Source organism: Chiloscyllium punctatum, chromosome 32, assembly GCF_047496795.1.
Source record: "Chiloscyllium punctatum isolate Juve2018m chromosome 32, sChiPun1.3, whole genome shotgun sequence".
Classification (NCBI taxonomy): domain Eukaryota; kingdom Metazoa; phylum Chordata; class Chondrichthyes; order Orectolobiformes; family Hemiscylliidae; genus Chiloscyllium; species Chiloscyllium punctatum.
Window position 1 is genome coordinate 48,165,908 of NC_092770.1, and position 25,986 is coordinate 48,191,893.

The window sequence follows — 25,986 nt, forward strand, 5'->3', positions numbered from 1 at the left end:
ATTCTACAAAAAGAAATTAAGAGCAAGAGGGTAACTGGAGAAGAGATAGGGCCCCTTAAAGATCAAGGAGGTCATTTTTGTGTTGAACCCCAGGAGATGGGAGAGGTACTAAATTGATATCTTGCATCAGTTTTACTATGGAGAAAGAAATGGAGACTAGAGAATACAGATAACTTTTTAAAACATCAAAATTTATTTAACACTACAGAAGTGGAAATTCAAGAGGTCTTAGAGAACATAAAGATAGACAAATCTCTGGGCCCTGATCAACTGTATCCCAGAACGTTAAGGAAGGGGGAAATTGTGAGACCGTTGCAGAAATATGTGCAACACCTATTACTACATATATGAGGTGTCTGATGACTGGAGGGTGGTTCATGCTGCACCATTGTTTAAAAAAGGTTTAAGGAGAAACCAGCGAACTATAGACCTGAGAGTGACTTCTGTTAGGCCTAAATTGTTGGAGGGGATTATAAAACATAATTCTTTGAAGTTTATGTACATATAAACAGTAGTTAAAAAGGCAGTTAGCATGCTTGCCTTCCTTGCTCAGTCCTTTAAGCATAAGAGTTGGGAAGTAATGTTGAGGTTGTACAGGACATTAGTGAGGTCTCTTATGGAATTCTGTGTCCAGTTCTTGTCACCCAGTAATAGGAAGGGTGTTATTAAGCAATGCTATAGGAAGGATAAAAAGGGTGGGGTGGGGGCAAGAGGTATTTTTGATAAGGGAGAGCATCACTGCTGTACATAGGGAGGATATTCCTGGGAATACATCTAGCAAAGTTATTTGGGTGGAACTGAGGAATAAGAAAGGGACGATAACTTTATTGGGATTGTACAATAGACCCCACACCCCAACAGTCAGCTGGAAACTGAGAAATAAATTTGTGAAGAGATTTCAGTTATCAATTTGAGAAGATATGTAACTCAGGTGGTTGATAAGTAAGTTAGCTCACTGAGCTGGAAGATTTGTTTTCAGACGTTTCATCATCACACTAGGTAACTTATATGATCAGTGAATGTCTCCGGTGAAGCCTTGGTGGTATGCCCCGTTTCTCTATTTATAGGTCTTGGTTTCTTAAGGTGGATGATGTCATTTCAATTCTTTGTTTTCCCCAAGGGAACAGTGATAGGATCTAAATCGATGCGTTTACTATTGGAGTTCTGGTTAGAATGCCATGCCTCTAAGAATTCTTGTACATGCCTTTATTTCACCTGTCTTGTTCACTAGATTTTGATCCTATCTACCTTCCCTTGAAACAAAGAACTGAAATGACATTACCCACCTTAAGAAACTAAGACCTATAAATAGAAAGGCAGCATTTCACCAGAGACACTCACTGATGTTACCTTGTATGGTGACAAAATATTGTAGTTGCAATAGTACAATTGCAACATTTAAAATGCATCTGGATGGGTGTATGAATAGGAAGGGTTTGGAGGGATATGGGCCGGGTGCTGGCAGAAGGGACTAGATTGGGTTGGCATGAACGAGTTGGACCAAAGGGTCTATTTCCATGCTGTACATCTCTAATGAAGAAGAAAGGAAAGTGAGCTGTGAAATAGGACTTACAAAATCTACCTAGTTAGCTACAGTACCTTCAATCCCTTCATTCAAATCATCGATATAAATTATAAAGAGTTGAGGCCCCAGCATCAATCCCTATGGCTCACCACTCATGACATTCCTACTCTTTGGCTTACGAACAGGAAGCAAACTTAGATCCATGCCAATATGTTGCCCACAGAATACATTTGTTTTCCCCAGTTACACTTCATAAAACCCCTTCTGAAAATCTAAATACATCTGCTGGTTCTCTTTTATCCAGAGCATACAATATTACTTTAAAGCACTCCACTAAATTAGTGAAACATGATTTGCCTTTGACAAATCCATGTTAACTCTGAGTAGTTACCTTGTGCCATGTTATAACGTCTTTTAATAATAGCTTTAAATGTTTTCTCTATGACAGATGTTAAGTTAACTGGCCTATCGTCTCCAGATTGCTGCTTCCAAACCTTTTTGAATACAGGAGTTACATTGGCTATCTTGCAATCTAAAAGGAATCTTCCTGAATCTAATGTGATTTAGAAAATAATCTATCAGGACCTAGAGACTTGCCAATATGCAGATCCAAACATTTACTTAATACCACCTTCCTTGGTAACTGGTAACCATTGCATTTGTATTTTTCTCTTTCAGCTTGTATCTAAAGTCTATGTGCTGATATATCTAATACCTATGTAAATTCATACAACTTTTTTAAACTAAGTTGGAAAATTACTTATTGAATATGAAACTTTATTTTAACTGACGAATGAATGCTGCCTTTTTAAAAAAGGTTGGGTGGTGTAATTTGACTACGTGAATATGAAATATGGATTCCAAACATAGAAGCCAAGCATGTACCTAAAATCATTCAGCCGGCTGCTAATCTTCTGTTAATAAGCATTCACATAATGTATAACCTAACGAGCAGCGCTCTCAGTTTCTTGCTGTTCCATCAGCATGGAATATATTATGGACCCACACTGGATATTGAGCAATTATTCACAGGGTTGTTGCAGTGAAAAGGAACATTTTCAATTTATAAATGCCAGTTTTTCTGTGTACTGAAGTATTTATATAGAAAATTGCAACAGAAAAGTTGGATATTGTTTGAGCAAAAATTCTGAGAAGTAATACTGAAGAACTAAACTGCATTTATTTCAATGTAAAGAGTCTTAGAGGTAAGGCTGATACATTCAGGGTATATTTGGGAACATGGGATTCGGGTGTCATGGCTATTACAGAAACTTGGCCGAGGGATGGACAGGATTGGCAGCTCAATATTCCAGGTTTCAGATGCTGTGGGAAGGATAGAAAAGCAAAAGAGGAGGGAGAGTGGCATTTTTGTTTAAGGAAAATATTGCTGCTGTAACGACAGAAAACATTTGTGAAAAACTGTCCAGTGAAAATATGGGTTGAAATTAGCAATAAAGAAAGGAATGATCACCTTGATGGCATTGTACTACAGGCCCCTCAGTAGTCAGAGGGACATGGAGGAACAAATAAGTAGAGAGATCTCTAATACATACAAGAATTGTAAGGTTGTAATAACAGGTGATTTTAATTTCCAAACATTGACTGGGACTACCATAGTTTTAAAGTCTTGGATGGTGAAAAATTTGTTAAATGGGCTAAAGAAAGATTTTTTTTTTAAAAAATCAATATGTAAGCATTCCTAAGGAAGCAGCACATCTGGGACATGATCTACTGTAGCCTAGATCATTATGGAAAGTAGAGGAGAGAATTATGGGGCCCCTTGTAGAGATATTTGGATCTATGGTTACGTGTTTGATGACTGGAGAGTGGCTAATGTTGCACCTTTGTTTAAAGAGAGATGTAAAGAGAAGCCCAGAAACTGTAGACCTGAGAATCTGACTTCAGCGATGGATAAGTTGTTGGAGGTGATTCTAAAAGATTGGATTTGTGTGTGTTTTGAGGGGCAAGGAATGATTGGGGATAGTCACCATGATTTTGTGCAAGGGAAATCATGTCTCACAAACTTGCTAAGAGTTTGAGGAATTAACTAAGACGACTGATGAGATCAGAGTGCTAGACATTGTAAAGCTTTTTAACAAGGTTCCATGTGGTGGACTAATTAATAAAGTTAGATCATGTGGGATTCAGGGTCAGCGTGCCAATTGGATACAAAATTGGGTTAATGGCAGGAGACAGAATGATGGCAGACTGGAGGCCAGTTACCAGCAGTGTTCTTCAGGGATTGATACTGGGTCCACTTTTGTTGGTCATTTACATAAATAATTTGGATGAGAATATACAAGACATGATTAGGAAGTTTGGAGATGACGCCAAAATTGGTTGGATAGTAGCCAGTGAAAAAGAAATTCTCAGATTACAAAGAGATCTTGATCAGTTGAGTCAATGCATTGAAGATTGGCAGATAGAGCTTAATTTGGCTAAATGGGAGGTATTATATTTCAGTAAAACAACCAAGGTCAAGACTTACATGATTAAAGATAGGGCCTTGGGTGGTGTTGTAAAACAGAGGTACATAATTCTTTGAAGTTTGCATCACATGAACAGGATGGTTAAGAAAGCATTTAGCACACTTGCCTTCATTACTCAGACCTCTGAGTATGGGAGTTGGGACAGCAGAAGAAGAAAAACAGAAGAGCTAGAAATGCAGCGTTGAGAAGTTCAAAACATTTTTTAAAAACTGTACTTACGTTTTCAGAGTACCTGATGTCATCAGTTCTGTCACCAATACTATGCACTTCTTTCCCTTTAAAGTTGATTCCCAAGAGTCATAAAATCTGACTATGTTTGGATGCTGCAAGCCCTTCAACATTTCAGCTTCTTCTTTAAACCTTTGCCTTTCTGACTTTGACAGCTTTCGATCCTGTTAATGATACGATAGTGATAATGAAGGCTGTGTAAGCAATTTTTTTTGAAATCTACATAAAAATTATAGATCCAATTAAATTTACAAGTGCTTGACAATCAATAAGATACAATATAGACAAGCAATGAATGGCAACCACTGAAACAAACATAATTTGCAAGCTTTTTAAAAATTTGTTCACAAGGTTAGGGAGCACTAGCTAGGCCAACATTAAATGCCCATCCCTAAATGGAGTCAAAAGGCAACCCCATTGCTGGAGTTACATTCCCGCTAGTTTCCTTCCCTGAAGGACATTAACAAACCAGATAAGGTTTTCTAACAGGTGACAATAAATTCATGGTTATCATGAGACACACACTTCCAGATTTTTTAAATTAAACTAAACTCAAATTCCACCATCTGCCACGGCAGGAGTTGAACCTGGGTCCACTGAACATTGTGGACATCTGGATTAAGAATGCAGTGATAATACCACTAGGCCATCATCTCCCCTTAATAAATACATCAGTTAAATCATTAAAAAAGGTCCAACCATGGTCACGAACAACAGTTTGAACCAGTCGATGGATCAAAGCAAGAGATGTTATAAAGGTCAAGGAATTGATGCGGAAAAGTAAAAGAAATCAAGAGTAGACTTACAAAAGACAAAAAAAATTAGTCAACTTTATCTAGGTTCTGACATACAAAAATATTAGTGAAAGCAAGCAGAGGCACATTATAATCTACCTTTTTCTACCTCTAATGAGGCATAAGGAAATAGCAAATGTATTAAACAAATATATTGTGTCACTTCAAGGTAGAGGACAAAATAAAAATACAGATTTGGAACGGAGAAGTGTGAGAAATTTAAACAAATCAATACGAATAAGCAATACATACAGGGCAAAATAAAGTACAGTGACCACAGTCCCAGAGGATCACGGAGCTGCTCTTTCACCAGAGTACCAAGGCTCTGATTTTATAATCAGCCACTTCAGAGAGAGTCAATGCATTAAGTTTCATTTTTGAATCTTCTTGCATTGCAAGACAGTTCCCAAGGAATGTAAGGTAGGAAATGTTACATCAATATAAAAAGGGAGAGAAAGGAAAAAAACAAAGAGCATGGTCAGTACACCTCATCACTTGGAGGCAAAATACTTACAGGTGTAAGTAGCAGGGAACTTAAATGCTTAAGCGGAGCCAAGCCAGATTTATGGAAGGGAACTTAAGTTTGGCAAAACTTTGAGAATTAACTTTGAAAGGGAAAATAGATTTAATAAGGTCCACATTGAGTTCTGCTCAAGTGCAGTGTGCACACAATGGGACCTTTTATGAGTAAGGGAAGCCAGTGAAAAGGGGATCTATAAGTTAAAGAGAAATGTAAATCAATACAATAAAGATGGTAAGAAAGGCGATGTATCACCACTGCAGCATGTACGAGCTCCAAGTTGCCACTGCAATTTATGGCAACTGTTCTGATTTAAGTGTCTGCAGTTTGAGGAGCTTCAGCTCAAAGTTAAGAAGCTGGAAGGCCAAGCTGCAGGCATTGTGAAGCATCAGTGAGCAGAAAGTTATCTGCATACTTTATTCCAACAGTCACCTGGGCACTTATTCCAGCATTATTCCTCAGATTAGTGCCGTGTGATTCGGTCAGGTTTTCTAAATTATAAATCGATTATACTTCTTTTTTTTTAAAATCAAGGTCAAGGTAGGGCTTGCATTGCATGTCCTGATTTGACAATACAATCTGATATTATAAAATGAACAAGTCATGAGGCACAGAGGATAGGAGATCATTAATGTTGTAAAGTGAGACAAAATATTTGTACTTCATTCAAACCAATATATTGTAGTCACTGATTACAAAATTGTGTCCTCTATATTCGACAAAAAAAAAACTGCAGATGGGATGATAGCTTTACGTACCTGCCACAACATGGGAGAGCTTTTGGCCCTATGCCACTTGAATTCTCGAAACTACTTAGTCCCTTACCCCTCTCTGCCTGTGACCACTCCATTAATTTAGTTAGTTCTGACATTGGAAAAGAATTAAATATTTGTATTAAAAGAATTAATTAACATATTCAGAGAGTTTGGTTAACTTTATTCTTCAGCTGGCTATATTTTGGTAAGAAAACAAACCACAGCTGTCTGCAACAAAATCTATTTCTAGTCTCAGTCTCATAATGGTGGTGAGCACATTTTTAAAATCAACTACTTCCACTACATTGAATATAAATCCAAAACTCCCTTTTAAACCACAGTTTGAGTCATAAAGGTCATAATTAGAAAATCCAATCACAATTTTCATGCTAAGTTTCCAGGGTTTGTGTTCATTTTTGTGTTCTATATAATATAATTGCAGTGCTTTTTACAAACAACTGGAAAGCTGATGAAATATCATGCAAGACCATTACTGTATCATTCAAAGCCATTTTTCATTTCCCTAAAAATTTTTTAAAAATACTACAATTGAAATCAACATTTCTAAACAGTACTTCCTTACTAGAGCTCCACTCTAATACATATTATGAAATCTTTTTCCAAGGATGACGAGGAACCAGCAACAAACAGTAGCCTTGCCAGTCAAGCCCACGTTGCATGAACAAAATACAATTAATGTCAAATTATTATTGGGCTGTCTTGCATTATTCACAATAAAGTTCTTCTTCAACATTACTTCATGTCCCACCTAAAGGAGCGCAAAAAAAATCTGTATAGATGAAAAACAGCTTTTGTATTCTATCACTCCTTCCTTGAGAAAGGAAATTCCCAACTGAAAACAAACATTTTGATACTCAGTTCAGTTTTCTTGGGAAAAACTTATGACAGGAATACTGACAAACGCTGAAAACAAAACTCAGCAAGTCAATCTTTGCAATACACAATTATTTGCAATACACAACATAGCCAGTCAGAAGAAAATGTCTCTTCAACACTACTTCTTGGTTTATTCCCCTTCATTTAAGTGTGCCCAGCTGAATGCCAATAAAACTGCTGCATGTTGTGAACCCGGTAATAAATGGTAGACCAAGTGATTATAGACTGTATAGACGCCACACTGCAGATGGTTGAGCCTAGCAGGTGTCTAGATTGGATTCACTACAGTATGGAAACAGACCCTTTGGCCCAACAAGTCCACATTGACCCTCCAAAGAGAACCCACCCAGACCCATTCCCCTACCCTATATTTACCCCTAACTAATGCACCTAACACTATGGGCAATTTAGCATGGCCAATTCACCTGACCTGCACATCTTTGGAATGTGGGAGGAAACCAGAGCACCTGGAGGAAACCCACACAGACACTAGGAGACCGTGCAAACGCCACACAGGCAGACAGTCACCCGAGGCAGAAATCGAACCCAGGACCCTGATGTTGTGAGGCAGCAATGCTAACCACTTAGTCACCATGGTCTCTACAAAGGCAGGTTTTGCCACTGACACATAGCTGATGGGTCTGTGGAGTTGAGCATGTGTATAGGGTATAAACAGGCAGGTCTGATTTTTGTGAAACAAGCATGACTCCAATCAAATAAGAACTCACAGTTAAGGAAGTAAAGCCATACAGTGTCAGAGTGTTTTGCTTCAATGGGGGGGGGGGGGGGGGGGGGGACGACAATATTGGTGTAGTTGGCAGGATCGTTACAATCGGATGGTGTCAGCAGCTGCCCGAAACATCGGACATCGGTGTCTTGAGACAGACAGCCCAACGAGGTAAGATTTTGAACCTTGGTCCCTCTCGATATTCCTGTTTGCTGGAGGGACCAATAATCACTCTCTACGGATTCCTCAAATGGCAATTAGGTCGGTCGAGAGAGAGAGTTTCACAAGCATGCTGGCAGGCAGAGGTTCAAGTCCTCTCTTCTGCGGTGGGGGTGTGGTGATTGAGGTTCAACTCCTCTGAACGGCTCAAGCCCCCTATGTTCAAGCGGGGCTCGAGCCTCCATGAGGAGTAAAGTGAGAAAGGGGTTAAAGTTCCCAAGTGACAAAATTTGATGCTCAGAGTGTCTTCGTTCTGGGGAAGGAGTGCAGCTTGGATTGTAGTGCCATGTGGTCTGCTGCGAGGGCTTCCTCTTTTTAAGAGTGTAATTTCAGTGAGAATGCAAAAAAAAAAAATTCACTGAAATTAAGGCTGTATTAATACTTGGGTTGAAAAAGGAAAGTTTCAATGTAGGTTGTGCCATGCTGAGATTGTTTGAGGTTTAAACATTTTGGTTTGTTGAAATACTGGCTCAGAAAATCTCTCAGTAACTGTTTTGCCTAGTTTGAATCAGGATCTCAATTCAGTGTTTTGTGGACCATGTAATGGGGCAGATTTTGTTTTTACTTTGTAATTGTACAACATTATGTCCTTTTTAAAATTATCAAACTTGTAACCTTAAAACAAATCGATTAAGTGCCTTGAGCCCCTGTGTTTGAAATTCTACAATGCCTGCTTCTAAAAAAAAAAGTTGGATCAGTGGTCATGCTATAGCCAGATGAGTGTATTGTATTAAGAAATCTTTGCTGCTGTGCTTTTAATGCAGAGTGTTCACAAAAAGAAGAGTGCACTTTTAGAATGATGTTTTGTTAAGATTTTCGAAAGAATATTAGAACTTGAGACTAAGCTGCTTAAATTCTGTTAATTATTAAGACTTCATTGGCCCCCTTCATATTGCAAATTCAAAAAAATGTTGATCTCTACTAAAACTGCCACCGTAAAGTTTCAGCTTTTATTTAAGATTCATTTGGAGAATATATTTTAATATATTCTGTGTTTGTTTCCATAAATATTTGAGATTTAAATCAGAACTGAAACTGCCTCTGAAATGGCTACAGCACAGGAAACGTTTTGTTCTTTTCTCACTGTTCCAAACTTTTGAAATACTTTTCCTGACAGCTTTCACATTAGCCAAATATCAATTTGTTAAAGGAAAATAATTTTTGAAGAACCTAACGGAGTTCCCCAAGGGTCTGATTTTAGGAGCATTGCTTGCGGTATATAATCAACTGAATTGTTTAGACAGTACAATTTAGAAGTTTATGGATTTGCATAAAATTCGATAATGTCATAAACAGTGAACAGAGTAACAGATTTCAAGAATTCAAAGAAGGCTGAAATAGGCAGACAATTTAGTGTAGTTAAATGTGTGACTATCTTCATACTGATAACCACCTTGGCAAGGAAGGAAAGAGAGAGGAAATGCAAAGATGCTTTCAGCAGCTAGCATCTTCTCTACAGTTTCTCCATTCACAGGAGAAGCATGCCTTCTGACTACCACCCACCCCTCCACAAACTGATCCAACGGATTCAATCAGCTCCCCAGTCATGAGCATGAGAAAAAAGTGAAGGAATTAACAAGTGAAGACGTCTGTATGCTTTTTGTCAGTGGCCTTCCTATGGATATTAAACCACGTGAGCTTTATCTTGTCTTTCAATCATTTAAGGAATATGAAGATTCACTGATCAAGCTAACATCACAACAGCCAATCGTCTTTGTTACATTTAACAGCAGAGCGGAAGCAGACACAGCAAAGAATGCTGCCTTCACCTACTCTGCTACTTCAGCTGCTGCACTCTGATGCGCTAGTATCCTCCATCTGAAGCATCTTTGCAAGGACAGAAGTCTCGCCAATTGTGTGACGGATTTAACTGCCCTTACCCAAGAAATCAGATTTCTCCGAGTGATGCAAGAACAGACTGAATTTCGTTTTTAGGTTGGACTTTACTAGCAGAGGTTTTGGAGAACTGGCTCGTTTCCACTCAGCTTGGAGGGGATGGAGTGGTCACTAAGAACTGTAAATTTAAGAACGATACAGGTGAATTTTCTTTCCACATGGGCAGACTCTTCAAATTTTATTTACTGTAAAGGACTAGTAATTTGTGTTATTATAATTGCTGCTTATTTTATATCATTTACTTGCTTAAATACTAGCTGTCAGCATCTTATGAAAGCTGGTAATGCCATTAGTTAACATGAAATGATAACAGGAGGGAATGAGAATGTAATCAGGTATAAGCAGGCAGGGAAAGAGTGAAGATCTGAGTTTTGTGAAACAAGAGGTTCGGCTGAGCATGACTCAGATCAGATAAGAACTCTTAGTTAACAATGGGGTGCTGGAGGCAAGGGTAATGGGTTAACAAGGTGGAAAAACACAGTTGTTATGTAGAGCCATTTAACAATATTGGAAGAATTCAGTATGCAAGGTCAACTAACAAGGGGAAAATTATTGCATGAATCCAGTTAACAAGGTTAAGAACATTCATTGTATAACAGTAAAGGGCTTGGTCTCTGCTATTGATACTCATTGATTATAATGGTCTCCCAATTAATACGTATGCTGCCAACATCTATTTGAAGGGTTCTTAGGTGGCCAACCAGCTTGTCAATATTTGGTCAGAGGCCTTCATCCCTCCAGAGGAGATGGAGTCTCTTTTTTTCTCAAAGTCTGAAGAAAGCCAATTTATTTTTACCCATCAATTGCTGCAAGGTATTGCTTTTAACCAACAAGTCAGAGACTTTAAGTTGTGCATCAGTTATTCTGTACCTCCAGCAATTAAGTGAAACTACATGGAGAAGAGAGATCACATAGCAGCAAGCCCTGGAAAGCCAAAAGAATTGTCTGAGCAAACCCTGTGGACAGGGATCATCGAACCATTTTCCCCAGTGTTTCCCTCCACCCATAACACCAATGTTTTTGGTCTGTTAGTATATACCCAAAAGCACGTGTAGGGGTAGCTTTCCAAACAGGTTAGAGTGTTAACTAGCTGAATTTATTAAAGTTCATAATTGTTTACCTGTAGCTAAAATTTGTATTAAATAGAAATTCTCATTAGATACTGAAACTTGGTCTATATTTTCTGTCAATCTGGCTCAAAAAAGGCAGGTAAATAGGGGACTTTTAATAAAATGTAATTTTTGTGACAATTCTAGAATAGGGAGATTAGTTTTCTAGTGCACTTATTCCAGTGAGGTATGACACAGGAAAGAGGAGTTAAGGCGATCGTCAGCTTAGTCCTGATCTTCAAAAGTTTGTGAGAAGATTTGTAGCTCGGGTGCTCGTTGTTGTTGTTCTGTTTGCCGAGCTGGGAATTTGTTTTGCAGACATTTCGCCCCCTATCTAGGTGACATCCTCAGTGTTTGGGAGCCACTTGTGAAGCGCTTCTGTGACCTTTCCTACAGCATTTAAAGTGGTTTGAATCTGCTGCCTCCGGTTGTCAGTTCCAGCTATCCGCTGCAGTGGTCAGTATATTGGGTCAAGGTTGATGTGCTTATTGATTGAATCAGATTCCCCAGGGGACGGGAACGACAGGGGACGAAACGCCTGCAACGCAAATTCTTAGTCCCGATCTCATTGAATGGCAGAGCAGACTCAAAGGGCCAATTCCTGCTCCGACAGTATTCATAAGGCTGCGATTCAAACTTCAATGCTTGAAATCACTAAAGTTAAGACAAATGCCTCTGAAATAAACAAAATTATTATTTTTTTTAAATTACAATATATGCTGCATTGTCAGAGTTCTTTCTCATTTGATACTTTAAACCAAGGCCTTTTCTCCATTCTCATGTGAATTTCAAAACCTACCATGACAATTTTAAGATCTCCCAACGTGCAACTAACATTTATCTCTCAACCAAAACAAACTCTGAAGTTTTGACAACTTGGCACCTGTAAATTAGCTGCCATGTTGACCTGCAGAGTAAATATTCAATGCAAAAAAAAAAGTAATTCACTACCTGCACAGTACTGAATGGGTCATACTTACTAAAGTGTAAGTTTCATTTTTTAAAATGTGTCCAAAGCGGAGGCTAAACATGTTAGTTTATACATAAACCAAAACATTATTTTTACTGACAATGGCCACACTCTTGGTGATTCCACTGCAGAGGTTCTAAGTTGAACTTCAAGGAAACCTGGCTTTTCTATTTCTGCTCCTCAGGTCAGCAATAAGATAAAATCATCCAACATTTAACACATGTCTAGCAACAAAGCATACAGAATAATTAATATTCTAAATGTGAATTACATATTAAGTCAGAATAACATTGCTAGCTTGGTTTAATGTCTTTTCAATTAAACTGTATCGCTGTTCGCAAGGTAAACTGCATGCAAAATGGAGATAACATTTTGACTTTGAGTAAAGTCTGTGCTATAGTGACGAACTCACTTCATTAGTTCAGTGGAAGTGTTAGAATATTATTTTAGCAAGAATAAATACATACCCTTTTAATATTACCAAAAGAGTGATGGAAAAGGATAGACCAGATCTAAAAGTTGAAATTCTAAATGGGAGAAAGGCTAATTTTGACGGTATTAGGCAAGAACTTTCAAAAGCTGACTGGAGGCAGATGTTCGCAGGGAAAGGGAGGGCTAGAAAATGGGAAGCCTTCAGAAATGAGATAATGAGAATCCAGAGAAAGTATATTCCTGTTAGGGTGAAAGGGAAGGCTGGTAGGTATAGCGAATGCTGGATAACTAAAGAAATTGAGGGTTTGCGCAAGAAAAAGAAGGAAGCATATGTCAAGTACAGACAGGATAGATCGAGTGAATCCTCAGAAGAGTATAAAGAAAGTAGGAGTATACTTAAGAGGGAAATCAGGAGGGCAAAACGGGGACATGAGATAGCTTTGGCAAATAGAATTAAGGAGAATTCAAAGGGGTTTTACAAATATATATAAAGGACAAAAGGGTAACTAGGGAGAGAATAGGGCCCCTCAAAGATCAGCAAGGCAGCCTTTATGTGGAGCCACAGAAAATGGGGGAGATACTAAAATGAATATTTTGCATCAGTACTTACTATGGAAAAGGATATAGAAGATATAGACTGTAGGGAAATAGATGGTGACATCTTGCAAAATGTCCAGATAACAGAGGAGGAAGTGCTGGATGTCTTGAAACGGGTAAAGGTGGATAAATCCCCAGGACTTGATCAGGTGTACCCGAGAATTCTGTGGGAAGCTAAAGAAATGATTGCTGGGCCTCTTGCTGAAATGTTTGTATCATCGATAGTCACAGGTGAGGTGCCGGAAGACTGAAGGTTGGCAAACGTGGTGCCACTGTTTAGGAACGGTGGTAAGGACAAGCCAGGGAACTATACACCAGTGAGCCTTACCTCGGAAGTGGGCAAGTTGTTGGAGGGAATCCTGAGAGACAGGATATACATGTATTTGGAAAGGCAAGGACTGATTCGGGATAGTCAGCATGGCTTTGTGCATGGGAAATCATGTCGCGCAAACTTGATTGAGGTTTTTGATGAAGTAACAAAGAAGATTGATGAGGGCAGAGCAGTAGATGTGATGTATATGGACTTCAGTAAGGTGTTCGACAAGGTTCCCCCTAGGAGACTGATTAGCAAGGTTAGATCTCAGGGGATACAGGGAGAACTAGCCATCTGGATACAGAACTGGCTCAAAGGTAGAAGACAGAGGGTGGTGGTGGAGGGTTGTTTATCAGACTGGGGACCTGTGACCAGTAGAGTGCCACAAGGATCGGTGCTGGGTCCTCTACTTTTTGTCATTTACATAAATGATTTGGACTCGAGCATAAGAGATACAGTTAGTAAGTTTACAGATGACACCAAAATTGGAGGTGTAGTGGACAGCGAAGAGGGTTACCTCAGATTACAACAGGATCTGGACCAGATGGACCAATGGGCTGAGAAATGGCAGACGGAGTTTAATTCAGACAAATGCGAGGTGCTGCATTTTGGGAAAGCAAATCTTAGCAGGACTTTACATACTTAATGGTAAGGTCCTAGGGAGTGTTGCTGAACAAAGAGACCTTGGAGTGCAGGTTCATAGCTCCTTGAAAGTGGAGTCGCAGGTAGATAGGATAGTGAAGGCGGCGTTTGGTATGCTTTCCTTTATTGGTCACAGTATTGAGGACAGGACTTGGGAGGTCACGTTGCAGCTGTACAGGATATTTGTTAGGCCACTGTTGGAATATTGCGTGCAATTCTGGTCTCCTTCCTATCGGAAAGATGTTGTGAAACTTGAAAGGGTTCAGAAAAGATTTACAAGGATGTTGCCAGGGTTGGAGGATCTGAGCTACAGGGAGAGGCTGTTTTCCCTGGAGCGTCAGAGGCTGAGGGTGACCTTATAGAGGTTTACAAAATTATGAGGGGCATGGATAGGATAAATAGGCAAAGTCTTTTCCCTGGGGTCAGGGAGTCCAGAACTAGAAGGTTTAGGGTGAGTGGGGAAAGGTGTAAAAGAGACCTAAGGGGCAACTTTTTCACGCAGAGAGTGGTATGTGTATGGAATGAGCTGCCAGAGGAAGTGGTGGAGGCTGGTACAATTGTAACATTTAAGAGGCATTTGGATGGGTATATGAATAGGAAGGGTTTGGAGGGATATGGGCCGGGTGCTGGCAGGTGGGACTAGATTGGGTTGGGATATCTAGTCAGCATGGACGGGTTGGACCGAAGGGTCTGTTTCCATGCTGTACATCTCTATGACTCTATTACCATTTGCTTTTAAAGGCTTATTTCACCTTACTATTCCTAGTCCCCAAACTGTACATCCTTGCTGAAAATTTTCCTTGCTTAAATCAGCTGTGAGGAACTCAATTCAGAGCTATTCAAATTTAATGACCCAATTCCACTGAACAGTAACAGCTTACAGGCCCAGGATGCGAAATTAAATAACACTCTTATGCTAGGGATGTTAGTGATGGTAGATTACCACAGATATCATCTCCTTTCCCATTTCCATCATGTATGCTTTTAACATGCCAGTTTCGACACCACTAAACTCCTTCAGCTGCTGCCAAAAACAACTATACTCTCTGCCACTAGATGGAGCCTAGTCACAAACCAGGAAGCTGACTGAATGTGTTTCACCAGCATTACTGGCGTTCTTACATCTAAAAATTTTATTCTAAAAGCTATTCCCTTCAAGAATGTTACCAGCTCAACTTTTTTTGGACAGGAAACACAAACTTAATTTAGATTCCATTGTATGTGTTGTCATGAGAAAATCTGATTTGCTTCACTGTTTTCCCTTAAATGTTGGACTTGTCAACAATGCAAGTACAACCTTAAATGAGGAATCCATGTGTAACTTTGCCACAATTTCACTGGTAATGTAACTCTGAGAGCAAAGTGGGGATTTGTGGAGAAAAAAAAAAGAAATTGCCAAAGTCTGAAAAACAAAATCGACGGAAGAAAACAAGGTGGGGAGCCAGGAGAGCAGAAGGTTACACTCAAACGAAAATGTGGTGCAACTTGAGCCACAACTAACAAGAACAAGAGCAGCAAATGCATGCTAACACCACCTAATGAACTTCCACTCCAAGCTGTACAAAATCCTGCACCACATTTTAACAGAACTGCGAATGCACCTAGATCATATGAACTGCAGCAATTCAAGACAACTGCTCATCACCATCTTCTGAATGGCAGTGGGATGGACAGTAAATGTTGACCTCACCAAAACCACACACCCCACGTCTAAAAGTACCTAGGAATCATACTTCACAGGACAAATTGTCAAAAGGATTAGAGTAGTTTTTGACTATGCTGCCACGTTTAACTCTACAGAAAACCTTTCAAAGCTCACATTAACATTATCAAACTTCCAACGTGAATGTTGTCATTACTACAATCTTTTATGAGAGATTACAGCTTTGACAAAAAAAATCTGAATTCACATAACACCTTCCATAATCTCAGCACACCCTGAAGTGCTTTAGAATCAATTTGAGCATAGTCACTGTCGCAACGAAGGCAAAATAGCAACCAATTTGCACGCTCCAAGCTCTCTCAAACCATGAAGTGAGATAGGCTGAAGCTTAACAGTAAATATTTTAAGGCAATCAAGAAAGAAAGAAATTACAGACAGAATTCTGTTATTTTGCCAAAGCTATCCTTAGGTTTTAAACCAAGTATAAACACATCACTTTCCTGATGATCAAGAAATTTTAAGAAGTTTGATTTGTCCACATTTGATTTAACTTGTATTTTGGGGACAGGATAACTTCCCACTTCAGAAGCACCAATATTGTAGCTGTACTGGAACAGCTTAGCTAGTGGCACAGATTTGATGCAGCTCAAATTTGTCGTAATATAGCCAAGATGTTCTTATATCCTATGGCCTTTGCCACATCTTGATATCTTGTGGAGTGAATCATAGTGGAGACTGGCATCTTTAGTAGTGGTGACTTTGAGAAGATGCCAAGATAGATCATCCAATAAGCATGTCTGTTTGAGGAAACATCTCAGCCTTCTCTTGTACTAAGGTGTTGGGTCCCTATCCCATCAAGCATATGATGTTTGTGGTGTCTTCTGCAGTTAACTTTCAAACTGCCCACCATTAACCAGAATTTGATGCAGATTAATTGTTAGAGGGGGCAAAAATGAGTATTTTTTTTCTTTACATTCATTAATTCATTTTTGCCCTTGATTCTTCTAACTAAAGATTTACAATTGGCTTTTTCCACAACATTTTTAAAATTGATGCTCTTGATAACTTTCTCACCAATTTACATGCTTCTGATTTGATTGGTCACTTGACATTTAAGTTTAACCTATTTTCCAATATAGCTGAACCACAAAAACTGTCAAAGTGGAGGGTTACATTTACTTGAATGTAATAAACACAGGACTAAATAGCAAATCTTCTGTGGCCTGATCATGTTGAGACAAAGAGTCTGCTATTTCATACCAGATATCATCAGGACCAGTGGCATAAGTTAGCACTGTTGAAGTTTTAAATATAAATTATCAAACTTTATACAAGTATAAAGTATCAAAATTTAAAGTATTTAAATATAAGCTCAAAAAATAATCACAGGTAATGTGCATTTAATAATTACCTATGCACTTAATTTGATGCTTTTAAAAAAGGTGCAGGACTTGCAAAATGACACATACAGCAGTAAAAGGCAAAGATCTTGGTCCAGAGACAAAAGCAGAAGCAGAAAGAGCTGTTCGAATGTTGAGAGATTTTGGGAAGGAGGTCCTTGGGTGTTGGGATAGGAATCTCAAACTTAGTCATTTTATTAAGAATAAAATTGATTTTTTAAAAAAAAGGCAAGTGCAATAAGTGAGATTTGAAATTGAAAAATGAAAAGGTGACACAGGGTGCAATTTAGAAACAGACTCCGTACAGAGCAATGGGGAAGCAGCTGACCACTGATGGTCATACAGCATCAATGACTTGGGAGGAAGCCGAGATTCCCTACAGTGCGCAAGCAGGCGATTTGGCTCATTGAGACCACACAAACTCTCCAAAGAGCATCACAGCCAGACCCTGTAATCTTACATTTCCCATGGCTTAATCACCTAGCCTGCATATTCCTGGACACTATGGGCAAATTAGCATGGCCAATCCACCTAACCTGCACACCTTTGGATTGCAGGAGGAAATTGAACCACAAAAGAGGCAACCCACGCAGTCACCCAAGAATGGAACTGAATCCAGGTCCCTGGCACTGAACAGCAGCAGTGCTAACCACTGAGCCACCATGTGACGCTAAAATTCTTGGTAAATAAAGAAAAGAATTTTCACATGCTGACGTACATGAGATATACGTGATTTTGTTTTCCCCAATTCATTCATGGGATGCAATGTCACTGGCTGGACCAACATTTACTTCCCATCCTTAGTTACGTTCAATACGGTGGTGGTGAGCTGACTTCTTCATCTGCAGCAGTCCATTTGGTGAAGGCATGGGAACAGCACTGTACAGATCAAGTTCCAGGATTTTGACCTTGTGGCAGTGAAGAAACAGCAATATATTTCTAAGTCAAGATGGTAGATGGCTTGGAGGGCAATTTGCACATGTTAGTGCTCTCATGTATCTAATGGCCCTGTACCATGAGATCGCACTGGTCTAAGGTTTGGAAGGTGCTGACTAAGCAGTAGCGATGAATTTCTGCAGTGCTCCTTGTAGGTGCACTGCTACAACTGAACAACACGTCAGGGAAATAAATATTTACTGATATGGTGCCAAGTAAGTGGGCTGCTTTCTGAATGGTGTCAAGCTTCAAGTGTTGTTGGAGATACATATTATTCTTCCACGTGATTGACTTGTGCTTTCTAGATGGTGAACAGGCTTTGGGGGTCAGGAGAGGACATACTCACTGCAGGATTCCCAGAAACTGACCTCCTTTGTAGTCACAGTATTTATATGGCTAGTTCAGCTTAGCTTCTGAACACTGCCTGCAACAGTAGTAAACTAGCCTTCATTAAGGGAATTTAAATGGTCACTGGATAAATATATGGATGCTAATAGAAGAAGGTTAGATGGGCTTCAGCTTGGTTTCACATTTCAATGCAACATCAAGGGCCGAAGTGTCTGTAATGTTCTATATCTAACACTTTACAAAATGCGACTTTTACACTATGCTAAGTATATGCAAGTAATCAAGAGAATTATACTCCACACAGTTGTATTTGAAGGAAATAACATACCTCTTTGGCGACAGTTTACTAAACTAAATAAAAGTTGGTGTGTAAATAAGCAAAGACTACAACAGCTCAACATAGGAAAATCTTGATAACTGTGGACAAAGATTACCTGGCAATAAATGCTGATAGATAATTTTAATTTATGATAATCCCCAGCCTCGTTACCGCTCAGGTCAACTGCTCTAATGTCGCCTGCTGGCTTCAGACTTCACAACCTGCAAAACTTTGAGCTCATCCAAGCCTTTTCCATGTCCTAATTTGTATCAAGTCCCATTCACCTTGCTCACGGATTTACAATGTCTCCCTTGTCAAGTGTCCTAAATTGGAGGTTCGCATGCAAACCAAGCACAGTAGGCCTCATATGACATGCTCATGAGCAAAGAAGAAAATTCAGGTCCAGCACACTTAACGGTGTAAAAATGCATTGCCTACAATGCCAATATGTAAATGCATTCCTAAAAATTCCTCAAAAAAACCAGATGCGCTTACCCCCACTAGTGACAGCCATTATGTCACCTATCTAGCTCTGAAATCTTTGACAAAACCTGTTAAAATCTTCAAGATACGAGTCACCTGCCCAACACTGCTCGCATCAGAACATTAAACTATACTTCAGAGTCTTTTGGCAAAAAAGCAAGGGTACAACTAGAACAAGAAAGAAAAGCAGAGAAAGGGGGACAAGACAACAGAACAATTCAACAAAACTGAAAACAGGAGAAACCATCTGGCATCATCCCAGACACCAGAAAAGACAACAGCAGAAATGGCCCTCTTGACCCTAAACGTCCTCCTTAACATCCGGGGGCTCGTGCCAATTATGGGAGAACTGTCTCACAGACTCGTCAAGCAACAGCCTGACAGTGCTACTGACCAGACCAAACCTCCTCAAAATATTCAGAAGGTAGTCTAGGCCCTAATGATTTCTTATTTTGAAGGTAAGTGTTGTATTCCAGATGTAACTCAATTGATCAAACTACTGGATTTAAAGTAAAACACACTTTATTCATCCGCTGCAGTTAAAATACAAACAAAGGAAGGAATTGGAATAACCTCTCTTGGAAAATGTAACAGAATAATAATACAGCAACTATTGCTAATTAATTGTTCCAATGCAATAACATCCCAGAAACACACCCTTAACAAAAGACAAGTTCAGAATATAGATGTCTCACATGCAACTCCCACAGCAGGCAGCGAATCCCCAGCTTTTGGCTGTAACTGAGAGAAATAATAGCTTTTACTTATTCAAAGACCCCAACAGCAACTGCTGAAAGCTAACAAAAATCCTAGTTCTGAGTGAGCTTGACCTCACAAACTCAACCTGCTTCTAATGTTCCAACGTTAAAAAAGCTCAAGGCCTCACAAACTATTTACTTCACAGACTTTCCAAATGGACTGCTCAACACCAGCCTTAAAACCTCAAAACAAACCAGAACAAAATAACCTCAAAGCCACAGCATTGTCACAACAGTCATTCATGGAATTATACCTTAATGTAAAGATCTGGTTTACTTATCTTGTTCATGCCCTCATGATTTTTATAAAGACCATCACCATCTCTGGTGAAGTCCTGTCCCACAAGCAGGACACATCCAGCAGAGGTGACAGCACACTAGTGTACATTCGGGAGGGAGTTGCTCTGCAACTCAACATTGACTCCAGACCCCATGGGGTCTCATGGCTTCAGGTTAAACATGGGCAAGGAAACCTGCAATTTTTGAGAAAATTTGTAGCTCAGGTTGAGGTTCAGATTGTAAGCTTGCTCGGTGAGCTGGTAGGTTCATTCAGATGTTTCGTCACCATGCTAAGTAAACATCAGCGAGCCTCCATTGAAGCGCTGCTGTTCTGTCCCACTTTCTATTTGTGTCTTGGTCTGTTAAGTAGGTGGTGATATCACTTCCGGTTCTTTTTCTCAGAGGTTGGTAAATGGTCCAAATCAGTGTGTTTATTGACGGAATTCCACTTTGAATGCCAGGTCCATTGAATGCCAGGCCTTTGAGTATGGTTGCCATTACGAAAGAGATAGTGCTAGAAAAGTTAAAAAGTCTTAAAATTGATAAATCTCCTGGCCCCGATGGGATACACCCTAGAGTTCTGAGAGAGGTTGCTGAGGAAATAGCAGAGGCATTGGTTGAGATCTTTCAAGAGTCACTGGAGTCAGGAAAGGTCCCGGACGATTGGAAGATGGCTGTAGTAACCCCCTTGTTCAAGAAAGGATCAAGGCAAAAGATGGAAAATTATAGGCCAATCAGCTTAACCTCAGTTGTTGGTAAAATTCTAGAATCCATCATTAAGGATGAGGTTTCTAAATTCTTGGAAGAGCAGAGTCTGATTAGAACAAGTCAACATGGATTTAGTAAAGGGAGGTCATGCCTGACAAACCTGTTGGAATTTTTTGAAGAGGTAACAAGTAGGTTAGACCAGGGGAACCCAGTGGATGTGGTCTATCTGGACTTTCAAAAGGCCTTTGATAAGGTGCCACACGGGAGACTGCTGAGCAAGGTGAGGGCCCATGGTGTTCGAGGTGAGCTGCTGGGATGGATTGAGGATTGGCTATCTAACAGAAGGCAGAGAGTTGGGATAAAAGGTTCTTTTTCAGAATGGCAGCCGGTGACGAGCGGTGTCCCGCAGGGTTCGGTGCTGGGGCCACAGCTGTTCGCATTATATATTAATGATTTGGATGAGGGAACCGGGGGCATTCTAGCGAAGTTTGCCGATGATACAAAGTTAGGTAGACAGGCAGGTAGTACTGAGGAAGTGGGGAGGCTACAGAAGGATCTAGACAGGTTGGGAGAGTGGTCCAGGAAATGGCTGATGGAATTTAACGTGAGCAAGTGCGAGGTCTTGCACTTTGGCAAAAAGAATATAGGAATGGACTACTTTCTAAATGGTGAGAAACTTAATAAAGCCAAAGCACAAAGGGATCTGGGAGTGCTAGTCGAGGATTCTCTAAAGGTAAACATGCAGGTTGAGTCTGTGATTAAGAAAGCGAATGCAATGTTGTCTCTTATCTCAAGAGGGTTGGAATATAAAAGCAGAGATGTACTACTAAGACTTTATAAAGCTCTGGTTAGGCCCCATTTGGAGTACTGTGTCCAGTTTTGGTCCCCACACCTCAGGAAGGACATACTGGCACTGGAACGTGTCCAGCGGAGATTCACACGGATGATCCCTGGAATGACAGGTCTAGCATATGAGGAACGGCTGAGGATACTGGGATTGTATTCGTTGGAGTTTAGAAGATTAAGGGGAGATCTAATAGAGACGTACAAAATAATACATGGCTTTGAAAAGGTGGATGCTAGAAAATTGTTTCTGTTAGGCGAGGAGACTAGGACCCGTGGACACAGCCTTAGAATTAGAGGGGGTCATTTCAGAACGGAAATGCGGAGACATTTCTTCAGCCAGAGAGTGGTGGGCCTGTGGAATTCATTGCCACGGAGTGCAGTGGAAGCCGGGACGCTAAATGTCTTCAAGGCCGAGATTGATAGGTTCTTGTTGTCTAGAGGAATTAAGGGCTACGGGGAGAATGCTGGCAAGTGGAGCTGAAATGCGCATCAGCCATGATTGAATGGCGGAGTGGACTCGATGGGCCGAATGGCCTTACTTCCACTCCTATGTCTTATGGTCTTATGGAATTCCTATGCATGTCTGTTTAGCCTGTCCTAGGATGGATGCGTTCTCTCAGTCAAAGTGGTGACCTCCTTCGTCGGTGTGTAAGGATACCAGTGATAGTGGTTCATGTCTTTTGGTAGCTAGTTGGTGCTTGTGTACCCCAGTGGCTACTTTTTTGCCTGTCTCTCCGATGTAGTATTTGTTGCAGTCCTTGCAAGGTATTTTGCATATGACATTCAATTTGTTGGTTGGTGTTGCAGGGTTCTTTTGGTTCATCAATAGCTGTTTCAGTGTGCTGGCAAGTTTGTGAGTTACCATGTTGCCAAGGGGTCAGAGTAGTCTAGTAGTCATCTCAGAGATGTCTTTGATAGATGGTAGCGTGGCTAGACTCGCTGGGTACATTGTGTCTTCTTGTTTGGGTTGGTTTTTAAAAATCGGCGGACTGTTTATCAGGTACGCATTGTTCTTGAATACGCTGTATCGACTTTCTTCTGCTGCTCATAATTCCTTTTCTACACTCAGAGGGACATGAACAAGTAGACAAGATCTTTCCCCTGGGTTAGCAGAGTCCAGAAAAGGGCGTAGGTTTAGAGAGTGAGGGGAAAGATTTAAAAAGGGACCTGATCAGCATGGACAAGTTGACTCGAATAGTCTGTTTCCTACATCTCAATGACTCTGACCAATGGTTGATAGCTTCAACCTTGCCAAATAATTACACCTATATTTTAAAATGTACATTTAACATTTACCGTACAGTGAAAATCCAGACTGAAAGAGATCAAAACTACAGTGACAGTAATAAAAGTGCAGTATTGCAATTATTTTCCTTCTGGAAAGGCCGATCACTGGCTGAAAATAACATTTTTTGTCACAATGTACTTACGAGCAGAATCTCACAAGATCGCACAAAAAGTAATTAGAGTCATAGAGATGAACTAGCACGGAAACAGACCCTCTGTCCAATGCGCCCATGCCGACCAGATAGCAGAAATTATTCTAGTCCCATTTACAAGCATTTGACCCATATCCCTCCAAACCCTTCCTATTCATACACCCATGCAGATGCCCTTTAAAAGTTGTAATTGTACCGGCCTTCACCACTTCCTCTGGCAGCTCATTCCATTCACGCACCATTCTGTGTGAGAAAAATTGCCCCTTAGGTCTCTTTTATATCTTTCCCCTCTCACCCTAAACCTATGCCCTTTGGCTTTGGACTCCCCAGGGAAAAGACCTTGGCTATTCACTCTATCCAAGCCCTTCATGATTTTAAAAACCTCTACGGTCACCCCTCAGCCTCCAATGCTCTAGAGGAAAAAAAAAACACAGCCTAATCAGCCTTTCCCTATAGCTCAAACTCAACTCAGGCAGCATCCTTGTAAATCTTTTCTGAACCCTCCCAAATTTAACAACATCCTTCCTATAGCAAGGAGACCAGAACCGAATACAATATTTCAAAAGTGGCCTAACCAATGTTCTGTACAGCCACAAATCATGACCTCCCAACTCCTGCATTCAAATGCATTGAACAATAAAGGTAAGCATACCAAACATCATCTTCACTATCCTACTGTGGTTCTTTATAAATTGTGTATCCTGTCACAGTTCTCCATCCTACTTACATTTATATAAAAACACTCATGTCATGCAATGTACCACAGAAGTTTAGAAATGTAGTTGTCTGATCAACATTTGTTTTATACAAGTAGCTGAACAGCAATTAAACTCCATGAACTCAAGTAACAGTCATTTAGTGGCAACTGGAATCAGTGGCCTTAAAAGGATCAAGCTACATAATATATTATACATCACATGCCACAACATTCCTGTCCTTATAAAACAACCAATCCAGAACAGATAATAATTCTGTCCATAACCTGGTTCTCAAGAAACAGAAGCCAAAAACGTACTTCAGCATTATTCACTTTCCCAAATAGGCCAATTACTACACACTTAGGTCAATGTCTCTCACCACATATTCAGTTACAGGTAGTTCTTCTATAAGATGAAGAATGCATTGTTGTGCAAACCCACATGACAGCAGAATGGCCTGTACACAGAATCCTCTAATCCATCACAAGAAATATTATGAGAAAAAAAGGTAGTGCTTGCATCATAAATATCACAGAGCACTACTTTTCAAAGTAGGGAGGGACAAAGCATTGAGCTACAGGTAGTATGTAGGGCTTTTGTCGCATAGTGGTAACGACCCTAACTGAGTTACGAGACCTAGTTTCAAGTCCCACCTGTTTTACAGTTTTGTAATTACATCTTTGAACAGGTTGGTTCAACATATCAAGACTCACTTCAGGCATTCAGAAAACGTTAGAATCTTTGGTTAAGTAAATATAGTATGCTTAGAACAAGTGAACATGGCTTTTACTAAAGGGAAGTCCTCTTTGTCAAATTTAGAGTTCTTTGATGAGTTAACTACTCCAGAAGATACAGGGAAACTGATAGATGCTAATATCTATTTTCCAAAAGGCAGTAATAACATATTACGTACAAAGTGTAACTATCTACACATCGACCCCTGTCAAGTCCCCTGAATAATCTAAGTTTCAATAAGGTCAACTCTCATTCTTTTATATTCCAAGTACAGGCCCAGCTTATTCAACTTCTCGTTGTAACAGAGGCCTTCCATATCTGGACTTCGTCTTGTGAACCTTCTCTTTGATTTATTTTTGTCGCATGTACCGAGGTACACTGAAAAGCTTGCTTTGCATGTATTACAAATAAATCACAACATACAAAAAGTGTACCATGGTAATAGATCAGAGTGAAGAATATGATGTTACAGTTGCAGAGAAGGTGTGCAAAGAACAGTGTCAACATTCAAAATTTAAATTTAAGAGGTCCATTCACAAGTCTAACAGTAGGAAAGTAGTTGCTCTTGAATCAGTTGGTATGTGTTTAAGCTTTTGAAAACACTGCATGTCAGGAAAGATTGAAAGAGATTCTAAGTGGGGTGAGGAGAATCTTTCATAATGGTGTTTGCCTTTGAGGCAGCAAGAAGTATCGTCAGTCAACAGATGGAAGGTTGTCTTCGTGATGGACTGGGCAGTGTTCAGAACTCTGTAGTTTTTTAGTGTCCCGCACAGAGCTATTGCCATGCCAAGCCATGATGTTGCCGGATAAAATGCTTTCTATGTGCATCTACAAAAACTGCGAAGTGTCTTGACGGGAATGCCAAATTCTCTTCGTCTCCTGCGAAAGTAGAGGCATTGGTTTGCTTTCTCGACCATCACATCAACATGGGTGGACCAGGACAGATTGTCGATCATAATTCCTAGGAACTTGGCACTCTCGACCATCTCCACCTCAGCATCATTGAAGGAGACAGGGCCGTGCCCTCCACCGTGCTGCTTAAAGTTAATGACAAGCTCTTCCATTTTGCTGACATGAGACAGATTGTTATCTTCACACCATGAAACCAAGCACTCTCTTTCCTGTGTTCTGACTTGGCATTGGTTGAGATCTGGCCCACAACGGTCATGTCAGCAAACGTGCAGATGGAGTTAGGACAGAACTTGGCTATACAGTCATGAGTGCAAAGGGAGCATAGTCAGAGGCCGAGTACGCAGCCTTA

The 25,986-nt window shown here is 40.0% G+C and overlaps 1 protein-coding gene across 8 annotated transcripts in view; it reads right to left on the minus strand.

Annotated features, from left to right (window-relative positions):
* The window catches only part of LOC140458145 (serine/threonine-protein kinase WNK1-like), a 157,853-nt gene that overhangs the window by 126,170 nt on the left and 5,697 nt on the right, over positions 1 to 25,986 (minus strand). For all 8 annotated transcript variants that reach the window (XM_072552289.1, XM_072552296.1, XM_072552297.1 and 5 more), the window contains exon 2: positions 4,234 to 4,406. In XM_072552289.1, coding sequence (XP_072408390.1) covers positions 4,234 to 4,406 — 173 coding nt within the window. The remainder of the gene's footprint in view (positions 1 to 4,233; positions 4,407 to 25,986) is intronic.